Below are 25,333 nucleotides of genomic sequence, written 5' to 3'. Positions count from 1 at the left end.
TGAGATGCCAAACATAACATTTTACATTTCATTGAAATAGCTAGCATTTTGGAAAAGATGAAAAAACAAAGTATTCACATTCAGAATGGAGACAGCTGATTAAAGGAAGCCTATTCAACAACAACAACAAAATCAATCAATAATAGGTGGATTACTTCTAATTATGTAGACAGCAGTATCATCTTCATACATGAGATAATATTAAAATAGTGATCCAGTAACTACAGAATGTTAATGCCCAGATGAATTTTCATGTTAATATACCAATTAATTCTTTTATGGTAGTTTTAATTCAGAAAGCTCATTTCTAGTAACTAGAGAATATACTTTTGGTGGAGTAGCAAAATGTGAAATAATTTTCATAATTGCAATTATATATTAGAAGATACTATACAATAACTTAGGCTCTTAGGTGGTTTAAAAATATACATGATTTAGCCTTGCTAAGTCACCTCTATTAAACTGTTTATGATAATACCATTGGTGGATGAGTTGTACAAGCATTAGCAGACAGCTGATTCAGTGGAGATAGCCAGAATAAATTTGCTGAGGCGTACATCCTGCTAATCTGTTTGAAGAATATTGTAGAGCATTCGTACGGGCACTTCATGTTAGCTGCACAACCTGATAAGGTACGTCTTTATTAAATTCAGTTATTGAAAGGATGTCAGTCAGCAAATAGGAATAGTTTTTTAAAAAGCCATTCTTTGTTAGTCGGAGCTTGGTTTCATGACTGAGTGTCTAGAGGAGCCGTCTAAACACCTGGCAGCACTGTACAATACAAGCTTTGTGATTTGAAGTGGAAAAGCCTTCCCCTAGCTTCATGGGTACCAAGGCATTTACTTTTCCAAGCCTCCATTAAGAGACAATGGTGGAGCAAGAGCTCCCCCCTCTGGTGATTCACGACAACTACATGGTGAGAAATGCATCCACAAAGTCGCGGGGATATAGGAAGATTTGACTATTTAAAGGACATAACATTTGAGAAGGGTGATTATTGGCACTCCATTCCACCCTCACACCTCACATTCAATCAGAATGATGGGGGCTACATTTTGATTGCATTTCACTTCCATACTGACCGGACGCAGTTAGGCTTTTCTGAGCAGTAAACATCACTTTGTAGTTCCCAACTTCCCAGTATGCCAATAACCTCATTTTAGATTTCAAGTTGTGCTTGAAATTACACAGAGCCACGGATTAATATTAAAGGGATGAATAAATTTGAGCTCTTTTATGGAGAGTTTCTCTATATGATTAAAATCACAAGGTAGAACCTTAGAATCCAGAATGTGCTGTGAAATCTTGGAGATGACTAAGCTATAGACATCGGCAGGCGATGCCGAGGCTCCTGCAGGGTTGCATGTACCTATGTGGGCCTGCTCTCTGCTCCTCAAACCGAAATCCACTTGTCTTTCTGGGCACACCGTGTACAACCTCATCTAGTCTACACATGGGTCTGTAAGGAAGCTCATTGCATACGTACGTATCTCTTTAGTATCTCTCCCCGCTCCTTCTGGTCCTCCAGGGAGTGGACGGAGAGGTCGGAGATGCTGACTGTGGCTGAGGCTGTCAGAGTGACAAGCAGAACCAGGTGGCCCGCACCCTCGTCCAGCTGTAACTCCAGCTTGTGCGTTTGCTCCCTACTGAGGGACGACAGGTCAACCTGGCACCTAGAAACAAATGTTTTGAATTAGCAAGTGGCGTTCTCACCACATCAAACAGACATGGGTTTGTCGGAGCCCTGTGAAAGGCAAAGCAATAGAAATACCATCTGGGACAGTGGAAGATCAACTGCCTTTCTTCACAAAATTCAGGCCCTGGCTATCATAGAACTTTTAATGGCTTGTTTCCTGTTAGATACAAACTCAGGTGAAGTTGAATTGGTATATCCTCTGATACTGTTTTCATGAATTGGTGGGGGTTCTCGTACCTATTCAGGAGGAGGCAAACTAGCCACTGCTGCCATTTTGTGATCCCTCCTTCCAATTCATAAATGTCATTGAATAGCAAATAGAACTTTCACTGTGGGAGCTTAAGTTTTACACCTTTGAAATTGTACTTACGGTACACTCACTAAATCTAAATGTGTCTTCTCAGGGCTGCACAATGCGGCAAGTCACGCCGCATGTGCCACTCTTACAGTTAAAACACCTTGCACTCTTTTCATAAAAATGTCAACTGATTGTGAGGAGGCAGATAATATAGTGACTATCAGGCTGATAACCCGAGAGGGGGAGAGAAAGGGAGAAGGCAGGGATAAAGAAAAAAAAAAAAACTTCAAACAGGAAAAGGGGGCTGATGAGACTCCTGGGTGGTGCAGATGCTGGCTGCTAAGCTTGCACGTCTGAGTTCCAGCTCTGGGCCCCACGTGGTGGAAGGAGAGAACTGATTCCCACAAACAGTCTTCTAACACCCACTCATGTGCTGTGACACACACCAAAAAATACGGTGAAAATTAAGAAATAGCCAATTACCAAAGTCAATATTCTCAATATATCATAAATGAGATGGGCACCTATAAGGGAAAGATTAAATGCTTGATCCTTTTCATTCCTCACTCTACCATTTATTGTTTTGTTTTAAAATTGTCTTTAAATAATAGTAGGATAATAACAGTATCTAAAGTCTTCAAAGATTGTAGCTGAATTCAAATATCTCTCTTATGAGATTTCATAAAATGAATGGGAATCTGACATTTACTTTTATTTTGTGCACAGCATTAACAATGACTATGACTAGACACAGGATATGTGCTAAATTCTATTATTAAGAGAGTTAGAAATTAGTCTGTACAATTCTGGAATACACTTTCCAAATGCTAGGATACCAGTAACCTCGCTGACTCCATTAATACAACATTCAATTCAAAATACTATCACTAATTCTCTTCAGTGGTTAAAAAAAAAAGTTAAAAATAAAAAGCCCACACAATGCCTTATCTAACATTCTAATTGTAATTAGAATCAAGTTCTCAATAACACCCGCAGTAAACTGAAAGTTAAAACACATCAATGAAAAACAATCAGTCAAAAGCAGTCTCTCATGAAAGGAGGAACATGAAAATGATTTCAGAGACCTCTGCAGCTCTGGCGCAGTGCCTGGCCTTACTGAATGGGTCAGGAGTGAGTGGAACTAGATGACCGAACGGGGTTGTGATCCAGACAGAATGTTGGCTGGGTACAGTGGGGACCAACAGGAGTCTTACATCCACCTTGCTTTTGTTCCACCCCACCCCCAGCTCAGTTTGTCCGCACACTCGTAGGCCCCTCCCTCCTTCCTTCGTCTTGTATAGGATGTGCGCTATCATACACAGAAAAGCGCTGGAGACACACAAGCCTCTGGCCGGTTCCCTTTCCAGCTCATGACCACTTTGCACAGGCTGTGTAGACGATCCGGTTTCCTTTCTTTCAGAGTCGCCACAGGAGAGCTTCAAAGGGCTCTCAAGGTTACTTCCTCTAGAAATTGCAAACTGGCAGCTTTTAGATGGAATCACACCCATAGATCTAGTGTGTATGTGTGTGTGTGTGTGTGTGTGTGCGCGCGCGCGCGTGCGTGCGTGTGCATATGATTGTGTGTGTGTTGTGCCAAATAAAAGTTCAATTCTAAATACATTAATTTTGAATACAGGACCATATTCCCTGAATGCGTGACTCTCACCATCTCTGCTGTAGCTGGCCTATTTCACTTATTTACTCTCTCTGCTCCAATGGGTATTAAGGATTTGTGAGTCCTGCAATCTCCAACATGCCAGTGAAAAACTGAGGAACAGGAAGGTACATGACCTAAATGGACACACACAGTAACAACCAGAGTCAGAGCCAGTCCCTGGGCCTCTGAAATGGAAGACCTAAGCATTCTCAGCTCCAAGACTGTTGCTGAGGAACTGCATTCTTGGAGGAAGGCCTGCAGTTACCAATGGTTCTCAGAGATGACCAGATATTTCCATTACAGGAAACATCTCCATTCCAAGTATAAAATTGTGTTGTTTTTACTTCAATGTTTTAAACTATGTACAAATTAGGGAAGAAAGCCGTTTGTTCTTATAAGAGCATTTCACAAATGAAAATTTCAAAGGTATGGCACTAGTAAAATGTAAACAAGATAAATTTATAGGAATGTTTTTCCTTCACCAACTAAAACTTCAGTATTGAATATGCTCACAGGAAGGACCATGTGTATTGTTTCAGCATTTTGACTGTCCTAATTTTAATATAGAGAACAATAATATGCTAGACATGAGAGTTCAATGTTAAAACATGGGAGGTTTTCACTGTGGTCCCTCAGACATCTTATTTATCTAAAATTCTGCTCAGGAATATGATGCTGCTTTAAATGTCAATTTTTTTTTTGCTATAACTTAGCCAAACTGTCTTGTTAACTTGAAGATAAAGTTTGTATCACAACTTCATTGCTGAGTATTAAATCAAATGACTTCTGGGATCAGATGTAGAAAAAAAATTCCATTCTCTTTCAGCTTTTGAACAAATATGTACAAAGACAGAACCCTTGTGGCATAGTCTACTACCCTGTGAATATAGCACTAATTGGTGTGGGCTGAAGGGCTTGTATGTGGTTCACCTGTGCTGGTAAATCCCTCACAAGGAAAGGATTCATCACAGATGAACTACAGAAGTAAGTGACTATCCAGGGGACCTAGGCATGTAAGGAATGCTTTTCAAAAATGAAAACATGAAATTATTTTTTTTAAAGCAGTAATGTAAATTCATGAACTCCAAAAATACTTGACAGGGATGAAGAGCCCAGAGTCATTTCCTTAGTTCCAGGACTCCGTTCCCACTAATTAGTTGTATGACCTTTTCCAAGACAACGTTCCCTCTTGAATTTCACTTTTCTCATCAGCACTTATGAGCTTCTTGAACTAGATGAACTCTGAGAATCCCCAATCTCACAATCTGTGATAACTCTATCCATGTTTACGCTTGTGTCTTGCTTTCTTCGCAGTTCTACAAACTAAAAACCTGAAAGAACAAGTTTATCTTATAGGTAATGAAATATTATTCCTTATCCATCTTATAAAGCAAAACAAAGCAAAAGACCCTCGAAAGGCTGTGTAAGAAGAAATCTATATAATTTAATTTCATCCCATATTGAAGCAATAGCACTGGGTGCCTCTAATGTCAGCATGGAGGAGAAGGACAAAGGAAGGTGCTGTAGACCCTTTTCTTTGGCTCAAAGAGAAACACTTCACATGTGTTTTCTAGCAGGGAGCTACACATTCGGTTTGAAGACATATTTAAACTATCATAATTACTTCCCTAGATTCTCCAGGAGACTTGATCTCCTGGGGCTCAGTCACTTGCTGTGACTAAGATGTGACTTTGATTTTGTGTCCCCAAAAGGCTGCTCTTCACACTACTACCCCCACTAGTCACTGTACCCAAGCCCTCACAGCTCTTCTTCCTACAAGTTGTAATCTTTCCCTTGCCCAAGTGGACTGGGTCCTCTCCTCAGCAGTGGTGACTGCCAATCCAGATCTAGCTTCTACATACCTGGACTTTCTGGCTTCTAAGGCCACATCTGCATTTGGATGCAAAGCCACACTGTAGAGTGCAATATTGCTCTCAGAACCTGTCAATGGAGCCCCAATGAAACATGAAGAGGTTGGTTTACTGTGGAGTGAACTTTTATCAGTAGAACAGGAAGTGGGAAGATAACTTTTGATACCTCTTTCAGTCTGACAGACTACTCCAAAATATGATCTGACATTGCTTGACTGCAGATGGCTATGTACATATACATCCTAAGCAGCCTTTCCCTGATGCACAGAAGACAGTGAACGGCTTGGCAGCATATTACCTTGTGTTGTTTGCCAAGGCTCCTTCTTCTTCATCATCTCGTACCTTACTTTCTGGGAACACACCTCCCAGTAAATCAGCAGCACCAAACTCTTGACTCAGAGTTTGTTTCTAGAGAACCCAGGCTAAGGTGAAATGTGCTGATACAGTTTACACACACTCCCAATTTTGGATGTTAAAAACTTGACTATATCCCTATTCCTGCTTCCCTTCCCCTAAGAAATATCCCCAGCAATCTGACAGTGCCCTCAGGAAGCTGTTATCAGCCTGTGTGTGACTTGTCCATGCCACTTGTCCAGTCTACCCATATTTTTCACCAGGTTCTGGAGGTCTGGATGAGATGATAGTCTACCTACCTTTGCTTGGCTAACGTTTACTAACCCTACTGAAAAACCTTTCAGTTGTCGTTCTTCATGTCCTGAAGCATCTGTAGGAGAGGGGTAACATCTTGTCCTCTATAGCACGTAGACTCTATTTAGTGCTTTGTGAATATTAAACTCTTTACAAAGAAATGTTACTTTAGAGAGGCCAAAGAGTGACCTGTGGCGACAGGGCATCATCATGGTAAGGCAAAAATTAATGCCTAATGCTCATTCTGAACTTCTGTCTCATCTACCTAGAAAGTGATCTGATTCCTTCCCTCCCTCCTTCCCTCCCTCTTTCCCTCCCTCCCTCCATCCTTCCCTCCTTCCCTCTTTCCTTCCCTTCTCCTCTCTCTCTCTCTCTCTCTTTCATTTTGTTTTACCTATTTATGACACTTATCTCACTCACTCACTCACTCACTCATGTGTCAGATCCTCTCAGATTTCTAGAGGTCACCTGTTTAAAATCTAGGTTCTCCTATCTTTATTTCTAGAACACTGAATACACACCAACTTGGTGTTGATGTGAACAAGGTTATTTGATGTCAGAGTACATGCTCAGGGATTCAGAATGCTGACCTGAAAACCTCATTTGTATTATGATGTTAAGCAAATCACTTAAGCTCTTTGTGCTTGAGATTTATTTTACTTTGAGACATGGCCTCTATATGTAGTTCTGGTTGCCTTGGAACTTGTTATATAGACCAGGCTGGCTCAAACTCACAGACACCTTCCTGCCTTTGCCTTCTGAGTGAATGCTGGGGCTAAAGGTGAGCACCATCACTTCCTCTCAGCCTTACTTGCTTATCAAATAGAAATTCAAGAGCAAAATGCCCTCTCTTAGCTAGAGCCGTAAGAGCACAAAAATAAAAGATAGATTGAAAGTTACAAGTGCTGTCTAGTTACACCATCCCCTTCACTTTCATTTGAACTTTGAACTATCTATACCCAAACCCAACTCACCAATTAATAAGTCAATCAATTAATATAACAGTCAAAACAGAATTAACACTGAAGGGGATTTCAGAGACATTTTGATGCATTCCAAAAAATGAAAAAATCTGAGTTCAGAGATCAAAGAGCTTGATTCATGTTTCCTAACTTCTGTATCAGAACTCGAATATATACCATACATTATGCATATTTGGATTCTTTAACCTTATGAAAGAAGGATTATACATCTTCAATGACCTTTTTCCTGAGAACTGGAGGAGAAAACAGGGTTCATCTCACTTTTTCTTTCCCATGCCTTGCCTCTGCTACTCTTGAATTGATGATGGTCAATGTCTCTTTCCAGGTAAAATAACCTTGTGGTTAGCACCCTTGGTATGTCAGCATGAGTCTCCAGGGCACAAGTGGGAGATGGAACTATTTGAAGTCATTTCCCACCCCCATGGTGGGTATACACATCGACCTACACCAAATGTATAATGGGGAAGACATGGAAGGCACCACTAATGGACAGTGACACTAGTGTGCTCTGAACTCCAACTCATACAGGCCTGAGCCTGTGGATTCAAGAATTATATAATTATATAATCTAGTTTAACTAAGCTAAGTCTCACAAAATGCACAATTAACTTAAAAATATCTCCATTAAATAACTGTGGGTTGAAGACAACGCTAAGTGAGCATGCACAAGAGAACATCTATGCTAAAAGTCTGGAGTGTTGACACCTCTAGTCCCTACCCACGGTGTGTGTCAGACCCCAGGAGTCACAAATCACTGGGGATAACCAGACCTCCCGAGAATTCAGCCCAAACAGTCCAAATTATCAAGCAGAACATTTGCAACACAAGTTTATATCAATTTTCTTTAACATTGAATTTCGAAGTATAGTTTATATCCTGAAGTACTAGCTAAAGATACTTTGAAGCCATCATAATTCACAAGATATTTAAAAATAAACCTTCCAAAGAAGAGGACCAATCTCTAGGGTTTCTTTTGGGGGAAGGTATTTGAAAAACAGTTTTACAGACTTTTTAAAAAATCAAGTATTCAGTAAGTTATTTGAAGCTTTAAAAATGTTTTAATGTATGAGAACTACTTTATATTACTCTAATCCATAGTCTGTAAAATACTACAGGTTCTTATATTATGAATCAGTATGGCTCATACTTTGGAATATTTACAGTGAAGAGAACTCAGCATGGAGCCACTGACTTGTTTCCAAGTTCACGATTGTTCAGAAGCTTATCTCCACCTCAAATATTAGATGAGAAAAAACAAAGCTGAATTCCTGTTGTCCAAAATTACCATGGTTCAGTTGTGTGGGGAAGATTTTTCTATCAGAGCATACACCCATAAACTTGTAAAATTCCCTGTTCATGGCCTTGAAGGTAAACTACTGAAACTACATGTAGTAGTACTCAGAAATTATAATGGAAACTTTGCCCATTAGTTATGAAATATTGAAATAAGCACAAATTTAAAACTTTTGGGAGGAAATAATAACTTATGAACAAAAGATTAAAATTAATTTAAATTATGTTTATCATCCTTAAGAAATATCCCATTCCACAAATCTTCAGTTAGGAAATCAGTAAAAATGAAATGACTTAATAAAAAGCTCATTATTTTTCAAATCTCTATGCTTTGCAGTTAACAATGCATGTGATTTTACTTCCTCATTTATGTAGGAACCAAGGGTCTTATAGTTTTGGTGTTGCAAACAAATGTCCCAAATCAGAGTCATAGAGTTGACTACGAAAACGCACTCATCTTAGACTTTGAAAGAATATGAATTTAGTGGAAAGTCAAAGCCAATGACTATTTTCCTCCTTCCCCACGCTAAACCTGGACACAGTACTCACCTCCACACTACACCTGGACATGTGTGCTCACCTCCACACTACACCTGGACATGTGTGCTCACCTCCACACTACACCTGAACCCAAGTGTTCACCTCCACACTAACCCTGAACAAGCATGTTCACCTCCACACTAACCCTGAACAAGCATGTTCACCTCCACGCTAACCCTGAACAAGCATGTTCACCTCCACGCTAACCCTGAACCCAAGTGTTCACCTCCACACTACACCTGAACACGTGAGCTCACCTCACATTCCATTTTCACCCTTTCCAGAGTCATAGGGTTGTTTTGTGATATAGAATGGGGAACATGTTCTTTGCCTAGAGCTAGCCAATTTATAGTAAGTTTTCTTATCATATATCATTTAATAAAACTTTTCTTAAACTCTCTACTCAGGCAGTACCAACACCAAGGTCCTGATAACATACAATGAATAACGTCACTAGCAATTCACCAACCTAAAATACATATATCCCCAAATCAATACCACTTTAAAGATAAAGACACTTTGCACCCTAATAAGTTATACCATAAATCTTGCCATATTGGATTACGGATAACTCCAACTGAATAAACTTGCATGCTATAGGATTTACTTATTCTGTACATTCATAAAAGCAACTTGCTTCTCACAACCCTCATTCTTGGCAATTTACCTCAGCTGTCAGCAACCAATTTGTTCAGATTACTGCTCTGCATAAAAGTGTAACCATCATGAGGATTTATTAGCTGACTATCGTAAAGGCGGCAGTCTTTCTTGTCTGCCAAAATGCAGAAGATCTGAAAGTTAAATAATGACATGTAGATTAACATTATTCCACCTTTCATCTAAATTGTTTTAGTGACTGATTATTTTATTGAGGAGGCAAAGGTGTCCAGAAGACATGCTGAATGCAGACTGTGGTAAGCAGAGGGTCAACTTTCAGGTCAGGAAACTTGGGTTTGTGCCGTAGATCAGTCACCCCACTTGTGTAGCCAAAAGCAGCCTCTTAACCAACTTTGCCTTTGTTTTTTGTATCAGCAGAATCGGCATAGTACACGCTTTCCATCTATGCCCTCCTCATGTTGAGCTGTATGTCATGGCTGATCTCTGTTCTTGGTGGATATATTTTTATGTAAAATAAAACAATAGAATGTTTAAACTCCCCTATATCATGATGATGAAAACTCTGAACACAGTACTAGAAGAAGCATACCACAGCACAATGAAACCATAGAGTTATATAACATATGTTATGGTAATAACATATAGTTAGTGTCATACTGAATGGGATTATGCTAGGAGATATCTCTATAGAATCTGTACATTCTAACTTTCAAGTTTTTAATTCAACCATAGTACTGAATGTCCCAGCAAAACAATCAGGCAAAAGGAAGAAATGGAAGCAAACTGTTGCTATTTATATGTGATATGATCTTATTTATGCAATATCCCAAAGACCCAAAGACCCACTGAAAACTGTTGAAGCCAATTAAAGATTACGGATAACTTTTCTCAAAATTGTAGGATCCAAAATCAATAGATAAATATCCGTAATATTGCAATCTATCAATAGCAAATTAATTGAAAAATTATAAAGAAAACAAACTAAATTTACAATAGCTATGAAAGTAATATATTTGAGAATGAACCAATTTAGAACAAAAGCACGGAAAGGTAGGTTCATAAACTGGAATAATCCATTTTGTTGAAATGTCCACGCTACAGGGGAGAGCGTGGTGCTGCTTCAATTTGACGTCATGCTTTGTTGACGCCCATGGGAGACTTGACCCTCTCTGAGTGGAGATGGGGGTGAGTGGATGTGGGAGTAGGAGGTGGGGGGGGGGAGGAATGGGAGGAGAAGAGGGAAGGAAAACTATGGTCGGTATGTAAAATAAATGAAATTTTTAATAAATAAATTAATTTTTAAAAATGTCCATTCTACACAAAATGACTTCCAGACACAATGTAGTTTCTATCAGGGTATGAACAACATTCCACAAAGAGCAAGCATTCTCAAGCAAAAAAACAGCTGAACTCATTATACTACCCGACTTCAAAATATATCGCAGAGCTGATGAAGACACTTAGACAAATGGAGTGGAGTTCAGAGCCTAGAGGTAAAGCGAAATATCCACAACTAAGGACGTTCAGCAGATGCACTAGAAACATGGAGCAGAGCATAGGCAGACTCTTCAAGGATTGGTCTTAAGAAAACTGGATATCCACATGCAGAAACCAGATCATGATCTCTCCCGAAGTGTACAAACCAATTCAAAATAGATGAAAGACTTTAATAGCAGATCTAAAACCATGAAACAATTGAGAAAAAAAATACAAAAATACTTCAGACTCTTTACTTTTCTGTTTAATGCAGTATTGCTCACAGTATCCATGAAGTGGACACAACATTACTATCCATCAACTGATGGGTAAAGGATATGTAATTCATATTCACAGTAGAATATTATTTGTTGATTAAATAATGAAATTCTGTTTTTGATACTAGGACTTTCCAAAATGTAAAGAAGCATGGAATGTATTTATTTATGGCTATACAGACAGAACAGGAGATCATTTCACCTAGTGAAATAATCCATGCACAGAAAAATAATTAGTGCCCTGATCTAACTGACATGGAGTCTAAAAAGGCAGACTTCACAAAAGTTAAAAGTAGATTAGAGGATCAAAAGTCTTGGAAGAACAGAGTGATAGAGGCTCAGGAAACACTGACTGGTCAGGATGAGATGCAGTTCTGGTGTACTGTGCTCCAAGAGTGTGGCTTTAGGTAACAATATTCTGTCTACATGCATAATCTACATGATAGGATTGTAAATGTTCCCAGCAGTAAGCTCCTAAGGATTTATATATGCTTGCCTTGATTTCAACATAACACAAGATATATCTTTATATACATGACACCCTAAAAATAGGTACACTTTTATATGTCAATTAAAATGTTGTGGTAAAATAATCTTAATAATATATAGAATAATTTTTCTCCTAAATATATTAGTTTAGTATTTTAAGCATAGGCATTATGCAGACACTTTTATACTCTAACTCACTGGTTTTTCTCCTTTGTATAATATCCATACATTTTTCCATAATTATATTTGAAGTTTGTGCCTTCCACCAGATCATGGTCATATTGATAATATATAAGCATCTGGTATCAGATCCTTCTTTATTTAAAAAAATGAATAATCATAATTACCAATATTAAATCAAGCTTCAAATGTTTGCTTTCAAATTAAAGAATATTTATTGAGCATATGTGTGTGTGTGTGTGTGTGTGTGTGTGTGTGTGTGTGTGTGTCACATACTTTCTGAGGATGCTACAGTAAACAGACATTCAAATGTCCCTGCAGTCATGGAATTTGTGTTCTAGGACAGTGAAATGGATAATCAAACACAGTAAGGAGGACACAGTATACCAATGGTGGCTGTGTCTGTAAAATATCAGCGGGGTGGGAGGAAGGGAATGCTAAGGAAACAGGGTTTTACCAGGCAGGCCGACGAAAGCACAAAATCAAGGCAGGCAAACGATGTAAAGAAAGGAGCCACAGATGGTGCAGGGTCCAGTGCGATGGGGAAGAGCTTCTGTGCAGAAGGCAGAGGAGGAAACACGATAGCATTTCAGCACAGAGGTGTGGGGCCATGCAGAGCACAGTAGTCCCCAGCAAGGACTTTGCTTCTACCAGACCATTAATGGGAAACAAGTGAAGGGTTTTGAGTGGAGGAGTTAAATTATTTTATTTATGTTTTAGCTTTTTTCTCTTGGGACTGCAGAGATGGTTCGATAAATAAAGGTGCTTGCTGTGTCCCTGGGGACTTAGTTCGATCCCTGGAATGCAGGCAAAGAAGGAAGGAGAGAACAGACCCCACAGTGCTGGTCTTTGACCTTCACGTGTGCCATGGCACATGCACAAACACAGACACCTATCACATAAAGATTAAATACAGTTTTAAATGATCCTTATAACCAGTGTCTTAGTGAAGTTGTCGGGTCCCTGCCACTCTCTGAGCCTTGAAAAAACAGCTAAGAACAAGTAGGATAAAGATATCGGAAAGCCAGGTGAGAAAGAAAAAGACCCAGATGTCCAGGAGCAAAAAAAAAAGTGGTCAGGATGCAGAGGCCAACCCAGCAACTGTGGCCTGGCTCATCGAGCTATGATTCACTTGACAGACTTCCAGGGAGCATCTGACTGTGGTCTCAGTTACGGATTCCAAGATCCTGAAGGTTCAGTTAGCCAAGGTTCAGCAGCCCCTTCGTAAAGACCATAGAGTTCAAGTGATTTACATTGGAAATGCTAAGGGTGGAGTCCCCCAGCTGCTGAGAAAGAGGCTGGAACAGGCTCAAATGACTGCACATTTGGGGAAAAAAGCTTTATTAAATTTAAAAAAATGGTGTTGGTGACTATATAGACTGTCAGAAGAAGAGAAAGGTGGAAGGAACTGGCTGTGGCCAGGGTCTACAGGGAAGCAGGTGGTTAGCCAGGCTGGTGTTACAGCCATAGAGGTGATGTGGAGCCTCCAAAGGTCCATGCATTGAAGGCTCCTCCCATTGCTGATGCTTCTGCTGTGTGTAGATTCTTTAAGAGGCAAGTCTCATGGAAGATCTTCATGTCATCTAGGCCGCAGCCTTGATGAAAGAGTGGGCTGCTGGTGTATTTGATGAAAGTGAGAAAAAAGAAAGAATAAGAAGGAGGCTCTGATACTTTCGGTGTTAGCAAAAGACCTGGGAAAACCCAGCTTTCGGGGACCAGGAGGCTGAAGTTTAACTCTGGAGTGTCTAAATAGAAGAAGCATGTTAATTATTCCAGTAGTAAAGTAGTAAGTTGGATATGGGGATGGGGGTTATCAGAATGACCAGAACACTGGCAGTTGGCAGTCCTGAGTGGTACAGGAAGGGTAAACTCATGGGGCGGGGGTGGCAGAGAAGGAGAGAAGGTTTCAGATCCGAAGCGTTGGCTCTAGAACTGTTCTGTGAGAGCGTGAGGGAGGAAACGTTCACAGGAGACCACCGGATAGGAGGGGCGATGGCATCTTGGAAGCCAAGTGAAAACCCTGTTTCAAAGTAAGGAAGCCATCAGCCAGTTCCCTCTGTGCTGCTGAGTGAGGCAAGGTGGCCAGCGGGTCACATGACTTGGGATTTGCAGGTGGCCTGATGGAAACAGCTGGGGCAGAAGCCTGACTTCATGGGTTTGAGTGAGGCTAGAGGAAGGCATTTCTTCACTGCTAAAATATTCATGCTTCATCATTCCAGATTTGAACATGTTTCTTTAACTGATAGTCAGCCTTGCTTTTATCATGAACAGACTAGCCTTACTATTGAGTTTACATTCGCAAAACATACATTCAAAAGAATATGTAGCCTAATGTTGAAAATAAACATTGAACAAACCATAACAAGCCCAGAAGCAAGGTGGAGTAAGGCAGATGTGCCCTCCTCTGCCCAACATGTTTTCCGCTGGGGAAAAGGGAAAAGCCTGTACAAACTGGGCGGTGACATTTTACAGTATCCAAAGTTGGAAATCGTTTCCCTTAGGAAGCAATGCTTAAATGATGTTTGTCATTATGCAGTAAAACAGGAAATGGACAAGTCCTGTTGACCCTCCACGTTGACAGTAGCCCGAGCAGAGGCCGGCAGGTTTTAGAGCACAGCCCCTTCATTCCAGATAGTTTGAATTTAAAGTAAGGAAGGAGCAGGCTCCACTTGGGTTATCTGATTACCCAGACAGGAACTGTTGCTTAAACTATGAATAATAAGTAAGTGTCCTCAGAAGAGCTCGAGTCTAACTCCCTGAGAGAGATCACAGCCTAAGGAGGGAGATGTAGTCGAATACACAGCCATGGTGGACTGCTTCTCAGACTGGCAGATGCATGCTGTGACTTAAGTTAGTGGTAGATACCAAAAAACAAAATGACTTCCAGAGAACTCTGACAATAGTATTTTTTTCTGAGGGGCAAAGTCCAACAGAGACCCCTGTTTTCAAAAAGATTAAAGTATAATGCAATTCCTAGATAACAGTGGTGTTCCCCCAACTTCATTTACAAAGCCAGATATTAATGGTTAACTGAAACTTAGCTTTATCTCCCATATTACATGCATATGGTGAAAGCTATTGCTTAAATAGATGTGTCAGAATCATTTAAATAAAAATGAAGAGCCTTGAATGTCGGTTTGGATTCCTGTTTTTACTTTTAGACTAAAATTCCTTTTACTCTGGGAATGTATGAATTCTCTTTGGATTGTAAATTCAATGACTTGGAATTCCTGTGAACTACATCGAAGAAAGATTTTTTTAAAATAACAAACTCTTCTATACACTGTGATTTTTTTCTGTGTTGGCAAGTTTTCACACATTTTGATACAATGCACATATGTAACTGTCAAAAATATAAAAATAGGCTTTTTAATCAAAACACAATTCCGATCATTCAAGTAGTAGACCCAAATAGAGAAATGTCCTTCGAGCCTTTGAACACATTTTGCTGTGTTATCAGATTAACATGGATCTGCCTCACTTATGTTCTTCCTTTTCTAAAATTCTGAAACTCTTTCCAGATTTATGAACTCCTAAGAGATTATGAGGAAGCTTGTAGGGAGTTGTAGGAAATAATGCATTTTATGGTTACAATATGCATTGTGAAAACAAACATTATTGGAGATCACTTTCCATCCTTGAACGTGTTCTTTGTTCTCCAAGCATCCCATATCAGATTAAATTCCTCTTTTTCAAATCCCATAACTTCTGTGCACAGTAACTCTGACATCTGGAGAAAATTCTGGATATTACATTGGAATAGCCTGTCCATCAACTAGGCAAAGCTGCCACCTACTGGCCATTCTTTGAATCTGTTTTCAGTGCTAAGTGGCATTGTAATGGAATGTTTCCTTCTTTCAAAACTGTTGACAACTAGATTTAAAGAATATATTCTTTCAGAAAAAAAACTGCCATCTCTCAGGCAAATACAATACCGATTTGCACAAACCTTCCAATAAAATCATCCCTTTTCCCAGCATCTTTGTCCCAGGCAGTGATGTCGATGATTCCCCCTCTTTCTTCATAGAGATGAAAATCAAACTGCTCCCTCCACTGAGGATTCAAAGTTTTGGGCATAATCTGAAAAGGCAAAAAGTTATTGCGTTACCAATAGTACCGCTTAAAAATCAACTTGAGACATTATGCAGAAAATCTTGTTAAGGGTAGTAGTTCAGTCAAGATTCCAGGGCGTCCATGGTATATGCATAATACTAGTCACTAAACCTCCAGGATCTCTGCTGCTGCGTAGACTTACGGATGTGTCTAGAGAAATCAGAAAATCAGAAGTAAACCCTTGACTATCTTACACAACAGATTAGAAATATGAAATACATAGAAAAGGCAGCCTGTCAGTGAAACAACTCATTCAGACACTAACATTTTTCCATCACAGTTACTGATTGAAGAAAGAACAGAGTCAGTTACCCTGTAATAAAGGAAGATGACAATTCCCAGAGTTCCGCTCTGTGCACATTGGTGTTTAAAGCACATGAGAAACCAATGATGAGTTGTGTGGAAGCGGGAGGATAAACAAGGAGATTTGGGATGGTTTAGCTCACTTTGCCGTTCGTATTTAGCAACACTGTGCTCTTCCACTCCCCATACAGGGGGACTGCACACAGGTGTGTTGTTTGTGTTGTATGAACAACAAAGATGTCTAGACTGCAATCTTGTGCTTTTGAATATTCAGAGAATATACCCAGTAAATCAATAAACACAGTTACCAATACTGATGTGCTATAAAATTCTGTGTAGCGTTTGGCTAGGCCACACTCATATTTGTTTCTCTTGCCATTCGTGTTATAAGGTAGTATGTAGACCTTTTCTCTTTTTAATGTAGGACAGACAGGCCCTTAGATGCAAAGAGTTTGAAAGCAAGGATATATATGATGTGCATAGGTAATGCAAATGAATTTTAAAGTTCACAATCTGAAATTAATCTGCCATAGATCATGGACAGAAAGATCAAAAGAGACACCTGTCCATAGTGGGCTTCATATTTCACATCTAAAGAGCAGAACTATAAAATTAAGCCCAATAGAACATGCAAATTGTGTTAACTGAGAGAAGACAGAAGTGGTCATAGATATCTAGTTTTTGAAATAGTAGCTGTTTTAAAATTTGTTCTTAAGCTCCTGGTAGAAAATATGCATGGTACTAGATGGGTGCTATGATAGTTCAAATGTCCTCTTCAGCTTAGATGAACTCCTATGGCATTTGGGAATACAGTCCATCTTTTTTTTATCATGTCATCAACAGACTAATTTTTTAGTGTTGGATATTAGGACTGTCTTTCCCATATAACTTTCTTCCAGCTAAAATGATGCCTAAATCTTCAATGTGGGCCTCCATAAGATTACCAAACAGCCTGATAGCAACATGCACTGCCTGTTAATGAACCAGTTTTGTGATATTTTGAATTACCTTAAGTACTGATGAAGACTTTCTGGGCTAGAAGGGAACCAGGCAGGGTGTTGACCCAAAAATCTATGAAAACAAGTACATTAAAGGCAGGAATTTTCACAAAAATGGAGTGTGACCTTTATGTAATTCAGGGTGGATGGGAGTACTCAGCCCAAGCTGTCTATGAATGCCAGCTGTTAAAAACTGAAAGCAGTTATAATTGGACATAACAAGATGTAGCTATGGTCAGTGAGTCTTTGTCATTATAATTAGTTTCATAAATAACATGTTACTGATATTACTTAATATATTACCACTAAGAATAAGATTGTTGCTCTAAAAATATTATCCTGCCACTAATCTTCTTCCCTCTGCTTTCAGCATTTCCTGGGTACTTATGATCAGAGAAGTATTTTTAAAACTTTGTGTATCTACCATACCTTCATTTACTCTCTCCAATAACTTGCTTAGGTAGGCATTAGTTTAGTTCTATTTCTGCAGAAGGGGAAATTGACACACAAAGAAATTAAGTAACGTGTACCATTGCACATGACTCACAGCAACAGCAGGGGTTTGACCCTTTGTTTCCCTAAATATGTTCTAAGAGTCCTGCTTATGGCATGGCAATCATGGACACACAGCAGTTGATACTGCCTGCCTGAGGCCTGATAAAGGAAAGAAAGGAGAAAAAGCAAGTAAAAAAGGAAGGAAGGAGGGAGGGAGGGAGAGAGAGAGGGAAGGAGGGAGGGAGGGAGAGAGAGAGGGAAGGAGGGAGGGAGGGAGAGAGAGAGGGAAGGAGGGAGAGAAGAGGGAAGGAGGGAGGGAGGGAAGGAGGGAGGGAGAGAGAGGGGGAAGGAGGGAGAAAAGGAGGGAGAGAGGGAGGGAGAGAGGGAGGGAGAGAGGAGGGAGAGAGGGGGAGGGAGAGAGGAGGGAGGGAAGGAAGGAGGGAAGGAGGGAGGGAAGGAAGGAGGGAGGGGGAAGGAAGGAGAGAGAGGGGAAGGAGGGAGAGGAGGGAGAGAGGGAGGGAGGGAAGGAAGGAGGGAGGGGGAAGGAAGGAGAGAGAGGGGAAGGAGGGAGAGGAGGGAGAGAGGGAGGGAGGGAGGAAGGAGGGAGGGAGGGGGAGGGAGAGAGGAGGGAGGGAGGGAGGGAGGGAGGGAGAGGGGGAAGGAGGGAAGAGAGGAACAAGTTGGGGAATCAATTTGAAGAAGAAAATGATTGGCAGAACTGGGAGGGGAGGAAGAACAGATGTGAATGTAATTGTACATTTTATTGAAGTAGAATATAAAACTAGAAAGTTATATGATTAAACAAAAATGCAAAAACAATTTTAAAATGCCTTTGGTGTTGTATTGATCAAAGTAGGATTGGATAACATGACACAGATTAATTTGAAAGACTTTCACTGAATGCAAAATAATGTCGGTATCACCAATGCCAGCAGTGTTGGTGCTGGTCCACGCCCTCAGCACTTCTGTGTGGAGATACGCTCTACTCGTTCTGGGATAGTGTTGCCTTTTTCTCTTAAATTTCGCAAATGTGCAGAGAGCTGGTTCCTGTGTAAAGATGAAGGCACTGAGACAGAACAGCAGAGTGCCTCCTCACTCAAGGCCACTCGGGCACAGACCAGCAGCTCTGCTTCCGACATGATATTCCAAAGTTCTCATTTCACTGTTCACCTGTCCTGAAGCCCGGCTACTAGCCAGTCCGTGCCCTCCCAGCAGTGACAGCATGGACGATGGAGACCTACCTTGCTCTTGTACTTCTGATGACCTAGCCGGAACTTCACATAGGGATCACTCAAGCCATTGGAATCCATTGCTTTGAGGTCTCGGCCCTCAATCAGGGTGATGCTGACGATTCCTCTCCACAGGTGCGATTTCCTGTGCTGGTCTGACAGACGTAAGCTTTGGGTCTGAAACTTTGGCAAAGAAAAAGTAAGTTAGCTCGTTGTGCTTTAAGCTGCAAGCTCTCGGGTGACCTTGCTCTTTTTCCTGGTATAGTTTCTCAAAGAACAAAAGTTAGTCAACTATTGTTTGAAGAAAATATAATTTATGGAGTATTATGTATTAATTATAAAATTATTAACAGATTATGAAATTATCATCTCAGGATGTATTTGTTATATTTGAGGAATACTCAAAGCACTACAGCTTCTTGGTTCCTAAAGTTAAGAGATATAGATATGCCTGCATCAAAATATGTCTAAAATAAATATCAGAGACCACAGCTATACTGCCCTATTTAATTTTTTTTTAAGTTTTAAGAGTCATTTTTCTATGTTAATGGATTTTGCAGATGGCTTTAGCTGAGAGATTAGTTGCAAGTTAGACTCAGAAAATGTTAAACTGTCTTACTTTCTTAGGGGAGTCAGTGACTTTCTAGAGAACTACTTTCGGGACCAGCAGATACAAAACTAAACAATATGATCACTCAGAAACCTTGCCTTTTTTCTGAAACTTGTGTCATGAATATTTACAATTATTTTTAAGTTAAAATGTGACTTACATTGATTGGTATGCTTCTAGATTTTTCCCTCATTCTGGTGTATGAATACTTTTTAAAAATAATTTCTAGCCGGGCGTTGGTGGCGCACGCCTTTAATCCCAGCACTCGGGAGGCAGAGGCAGGTGGATCTCTGTGAGTTCGAGGCCAGCCTGGGCTACCAAGTGAGTTCCAGGAAAGGCGCAAAGCTACACAGAGAAACCCTGTCTCGAAAAACCAAAAAAAAAAAAAAAAAAATTTCTAATATGCTCAATTATAAATCACAATATTCAGTCCAGTGAACAAAATGAAAATTTATATTAAATTAGTGAATCTGCTAAAATTGCCACATCATTTGAAAAACTGAATGACACTTAAAGCAAATGACAGAAAGAGCAACACATGCTCCATCTGGATTCAGTGTCAAGAATGGCTAGGGAATTACTGTTTCTGTTGATAAGTGTGTTTGACCCACTTACAGTTGTTTCATGAAGAGATTCAGTTCTCCACCTGTAAATTATACATTAGCCGTATTTGACACTAAATCCCTTCTACATCAGCCTCATGAACTTACAGACTGTCTTGTCCACTCGCCCTCCCATTTTGACCCCCCAGAGCTTTTCTACACCATTGTAATGCCGTGGCCAGTTGAACATGTGCTCATCGAAAGTTAAGTTTTCAAGGTGCTTTGATCAGGAAAACAGAAACCACTTGCTTCAAAGGACAACAGTCCTACTGTTGGCAACATTTCAACAGAAATCTTCGTTTGCAAGCAACACTTGCTCAGCAGCAGATTTTGGACATTGATGCTGTCTTATTAACATGAGCAGACCCCTCACCTGTGGGCCTCAAGAGCAGTGTTCCAATGAGCCCCGAAGGACAAGAGAAGTCTTGGAAGGTGCATGCAAGTTCCACAAAACCCTGCCTCCTTCAGGAGGTGCTTTGTCTCCATCTGTACCACACACTGGGTTTCTACACTGGATTTTGTGTGAACAAAGCATTTCTCAAAATAATTGTTTAGAATTCATTGTACCAAACAGTGACTAAGGATTGTTTCAGGGTTGTATTGTCATGTCGGTTGATTATTTTTGGTAGTGTTGGGGATCGAACCCCTTGCATGTAGGCAAGCACTCTACCACTGAACTACCCTGTCACTGATTGATTGACTGACTGAACAGCTGATGTTGAGATTGTCCCTAACAGCAGCACTTAGAGAGAGTTCTAGACTTTGGCTATGGAAGCTTTGTTAAGAAGTATGATTGGCAAAGAAGGCAAACACATGTTACAACAGTAAAAAGGCAATTTTGTTATTAAATAACAGGAACTAATGGCTGTCAATTCATACGGAGCTTCACAATTTAAAAGTGTTCATATGTACACTGTAGCATTTGGCTTTAACTGAAACCCTATGTAGAAAAGCAAGGCCTGAGTCCCTGTTTACTGACGTGCAATTGAGGAACAGAGTGTTGAGCTACTAAATGGTGGATGTGAGACTAGAACCCTGAATTTCTGGGTTTTAATTTTAATGCCTTCCCAAAATAAGCGTTAGGTGAGACACTGTCTTACGTGCTTAAAGATAATAATGATTAAACACAAAAACACAAAACTCAGTTAAATTGATTGTTGATAAAGAGGTAACTTTCCAGTGGAGGATTTCCTACATGGTGAATTCAGGAAATCAGATCATGTGCTTTATCCCATGAGTGGATGTATATTCCTGATAGACAGTGTACTGAAGTGTGCTTTCTTCTACCTACTCTCCAGAAGCAAGTGAAGTCCTGGTCACAGCAAAAGTGGTATGGGGCACCATCTGGGCCACACATGACCAGCTGAGATGGCTTCTTCCCCAGCAGGACACCTGAAACATACACCTGTTGTTATTCTTCCTGTTATAACTTTCTCTCTTTTTTTTCACAGGAGAACATAAATAAATGAGAAGGGAAGAGCATCCTCTCCATGGAGGATCTACCAAATGCCTTCTTTACAAAGAAATGCTTTCTTAGAACCTAGAAGCCAAGTTCCTAAGCATCACAGGAAACAGAAGGTGAGGAGGAACCAACAGCAAACACGGCTGACCACGGTGGGAATTCAGAGGGCCTCTGTAATGGGCTAACAAGAACACAAAGGTTCTGAAGATGAACTGACCAGATTTTTAAGGGATTTTTTTTTTGTCTTCAATAACTGTTGTTCTAAATGGCACATTTCTCACAAGAAACTCAGTAATTCACCACAGATTTAATTGGGTAAGTTCATAATTTGAATCAACAGCATAGTCATTAAACAGATACAGATTTAGTTTTGGCCATGAAATATGGAAAGTTAATAACAGTATAAGGTAAAGGAGGAAATATAAGGTTAGACAGTCAAAACTAGCAAAATAAAGGCACCAAGCACAATTGGTCCTTCACAACTGTTCAATCCATACATGTAATTAATGACTGACTGAAAGTATTCAAAAACACTTTTGTACTGAACATTTACAGACCTTTTCTTGTCGCCAGTCTCTACACAATGTGGTGTGATAGCTAGTTTTATGGCACTTATGCTGTATTAGTTATTGTAAACAATCTACAAAGATTTAAAGTGTGGGCTCTAAACACTATGTCAGTTTGATTTCTGGACTTTCTTTGTATTCGTAGTGAGTAGTTAAAATGGTTTCCTCACTCAACCACCACACACTAAGAGAAGACTATAATTACATCTTTCTAGAAATTTCGGTGTAATTTTGGCATGTTGGCCCCTTTCTTGGATTTATTTTTCTTGGTTTTCAAAACAGTTGTCTATGGTACTGTGTAGGTGAAGAATACCTTTCAGTGTACATGTAGAAAGAACATGTATAAAACTATGTTCCATAAACCATAGCCGCCTCCCTTTCCATGAGTAGTCATCCTTCCTATCTGTTTTTAAAGACTAGGGTTCTGGGGATCTTATCAAAGGGGTGATGATGAGTAGAACTCCACAGCTAATAGCATCCTGAAATCTACTGATGTCCCATGGTACCTCTGGTCACTTGCTCCCTACTAACACTGATGGCCCATGGTACTTCTGGTCACTTGCTCTCTACTAACCCTGATGTCCCATGGTACTTCTGGTCACTTGTTCTCTACTAACCCTGATGGCCCACAGTACCTCTGGTCACTTGCTCTCTACTAACCCTGATGGCCCACGGTACCTCTGGTCACTTGCTCTCTACTAACACTGATGGCCCACGGTACTTCTGGTCACTTGCTCTGCATCAGTAGTTTGTAGCCTCTATACAGCACATCTATAAATGTGTGGTCCTCTGAACAGGGCATCAGTGTACCTGGGAACTTATTAGAAATTTAAGGTCTTTGGTCCTTTCATTGGCAGTGGCATCAGGCACCCAGAGGGTTGGGCTCAGCTTTGGCTTAATCACCCCACTAGGTGATTCTGATGTCCCTCAAATATGAGAGACACTATTTTAAGCATTACATCGTTCATATGCACACTGGCCCTCACCTGTGTTCTATTATTAATTTATCTAATCTAAATATTATTCACTATTCACTCTAGCATGGATATTATTTATACTTTTTGAAGTATTTAGTAGTGCTTTTAAATATACTGCTCAAGAAAGCATCTTATTCTATTTGTACAATTTAGTGTGCAGTAAATGCCTACTGAACAATTATGAAAATTATTTGTTACCACCCTTTATTAATATTTTCTCATAGAATGAGTCTAAACAATTCACATTTATTGAAGTGCTAATAATCATTAACAAAAACTACTTATTGGGCAACTAACAGGAAGGAGTAATGAAGAGATCCATGGTTTCCCTCCACAGGCTACACCTAGTAGTTGGCTATTTAAAGCATTGCTCTCAGATAAGTACTTGTTAAATCTTGGGCCTGATCCTAATTGGATATGGTTCAGTCTGGGGTTTGAAGAACTGGGTCTTTATCACATGCACACTGTGTGATTCTCCTATCAGTATTTGAGGACCACTCACATCAGAAACATTCATCCAATTTTAGAACTAATATAGAACATCAACATGTCATCTAACACCATGAAGTCTGACGCAATTAGTCAATAATATATAGCTTTAGTAAGATTTTATGACTAATTAGGGCACTTTAAAGAGAATGTTAGTATACTTTTTATTATTTTTGGGGGGGAAAATCCAAGAATATTAAATCCGTTCATGTGTCTAAAACATTTGGCTAGGAAGTAGTTTTCAGAATTGACATCAGAGTCAGAATAAACAGTTCATTTAAGACAGAGCAAGCCAGTGAAATAATTGGTGGAACCCCTTTGTAAATCTTGGCAATAAGGACCTGGAAGCTCTGCTCTGTTTTGTTAATAGATGTTAATAAAAATTAGAAAGAATTGTTTCCCACAAATTTGATGCCATAAATTTTTGGAGACATTTTTTTTCCAGCGTGAAAACAGAGACAGGCTCAAGAAAAATAAATGTTACAAGGACAACAATAATTGATTGTGTTCCTCTTTCATATCAGCAGTGAATCTTATGAAATTTTAAAAAGTATCTAAATTAACAGAGATTTGTTCCACTTATTTTTGTGCCTTTGCCATTCACGAGAGCAACCAAAGGAACCAAAAAAGTAGCAGAGATCCCTCCCCTCGTGACACTGGCAGGCAGTGGGAGGCGAGGCAGGAGATGGCTGAACGAGGAACTCTGGAAGGAAATTACCATGGTGGGGCAGAGGGGTTATATTTAAGAGTTAGACACTTGTTTCTGAGCAACAGGGTATGAGGAGAGGAGAGCCTCAGTCTTAGGCACATCACCCTGAGGGGGCTGAATTAGGACGGTCTGGAGCCTGGCTTAGGCCACACCGGAAGGCAAGCTTGGCAAACAGCTGCTCAAACTGGAGTCTCACAGCCTGCTTTTCACCACAAGCATCTTGCCAAGACTGAGATTTTAATTCGGAATTGCTTATCTGTTATCCATACCCCTTCTTTAAATATGGAGTCTAAAATGTTTATGACACAAAGAGATTTATTGTTACAGGTTTTCATGTAGATGGAACATACTCTGGTTATAGATTATTGAGAATGGCTAACTAGAGCATTGAAGGAAGTAAGTCAGCTGGAACCGACTTAAGGGAATGTTATTCAGTAAAGCAGATGCACGCTGTTTGTATATTGTCCTCTAATATCCACCAGGAATGTACTCTGCCATATAGACTGCAGATGCATCTATATTCTCACCATAGTGAATAAGAGTTACTAATTACATCCTTACAATTCTAAATAGTATCAGGATAGATCCCCTCCGTCTATATCCAGACTAAAAAACTCAAAGCAAAACCAATCTCTATAGATGAAGCATATGACTGAGGAAACAGTCCGATCTACTCTCTGATATGGACAAAGAACCTTGGGTTTTGTCACCCTGATTGCGTTATTTGTGTAAATCCTAATCCTTCCAAATGAG

General features: G+C 39.9%; 1 protein-coding gene across 13 annotated transcripts in view; it reads right to left on the bottom strand.

Annotated features, from left to right (window-relative positions):
• Mctp1 (multiple C2 and transmembrane domain containing 1) overlaps positions 1 to 25,333 on the bottom strand; it is a 589,465-nt gene that overhangs the window by 186,135 nt on the left and 377,997 nt on the right. For all 13 annotated transcript variants that reach the window (XM_042261777.2, XM_042261779.2, XM_042261778.2 and 10 more), the window contains 3 exons: positions 19,178 to 19,348; positions 15,977 to 16,107; positions 1,487 to 1,673 (listed from right to left, as the gene is read on the bottom strand). In XM_042261777.2, coding sequence (XP_042117711.1) covers positions 1,487 to 1,673; positions 15,977 to 16,107; positions 19,178 to 19,348 — 489 coding nt within the window. The remainder of the gene's footprint in view (positions 1 to 1,486; positions 1,674 to 15,976; positions 16,108 to 19,177; positions 19,349 to 25,333) is intronic.

The sequence above is a fragment of the Peromyscus maniculatus genome, chromosome 15 (genome assembly GCF_049852395.1).
Source record: "Peromyscus maniculatus bairdii isolate BWxNUB_F1_BW_parent chromosome 15, HU_Pman_BW_mat_3.1, whole genome shotgun sequence".
NCBI lineage: Eukaryota > Metazoa > Chordata > Mammalia > Rodentia > Cricetidae > Peromyscus > Peromyscus maniculatus.
Note: the sequence above shows the minus strand (reverse complement) of the source record. Positions and strands in the feature narration are given on the sequence as shown.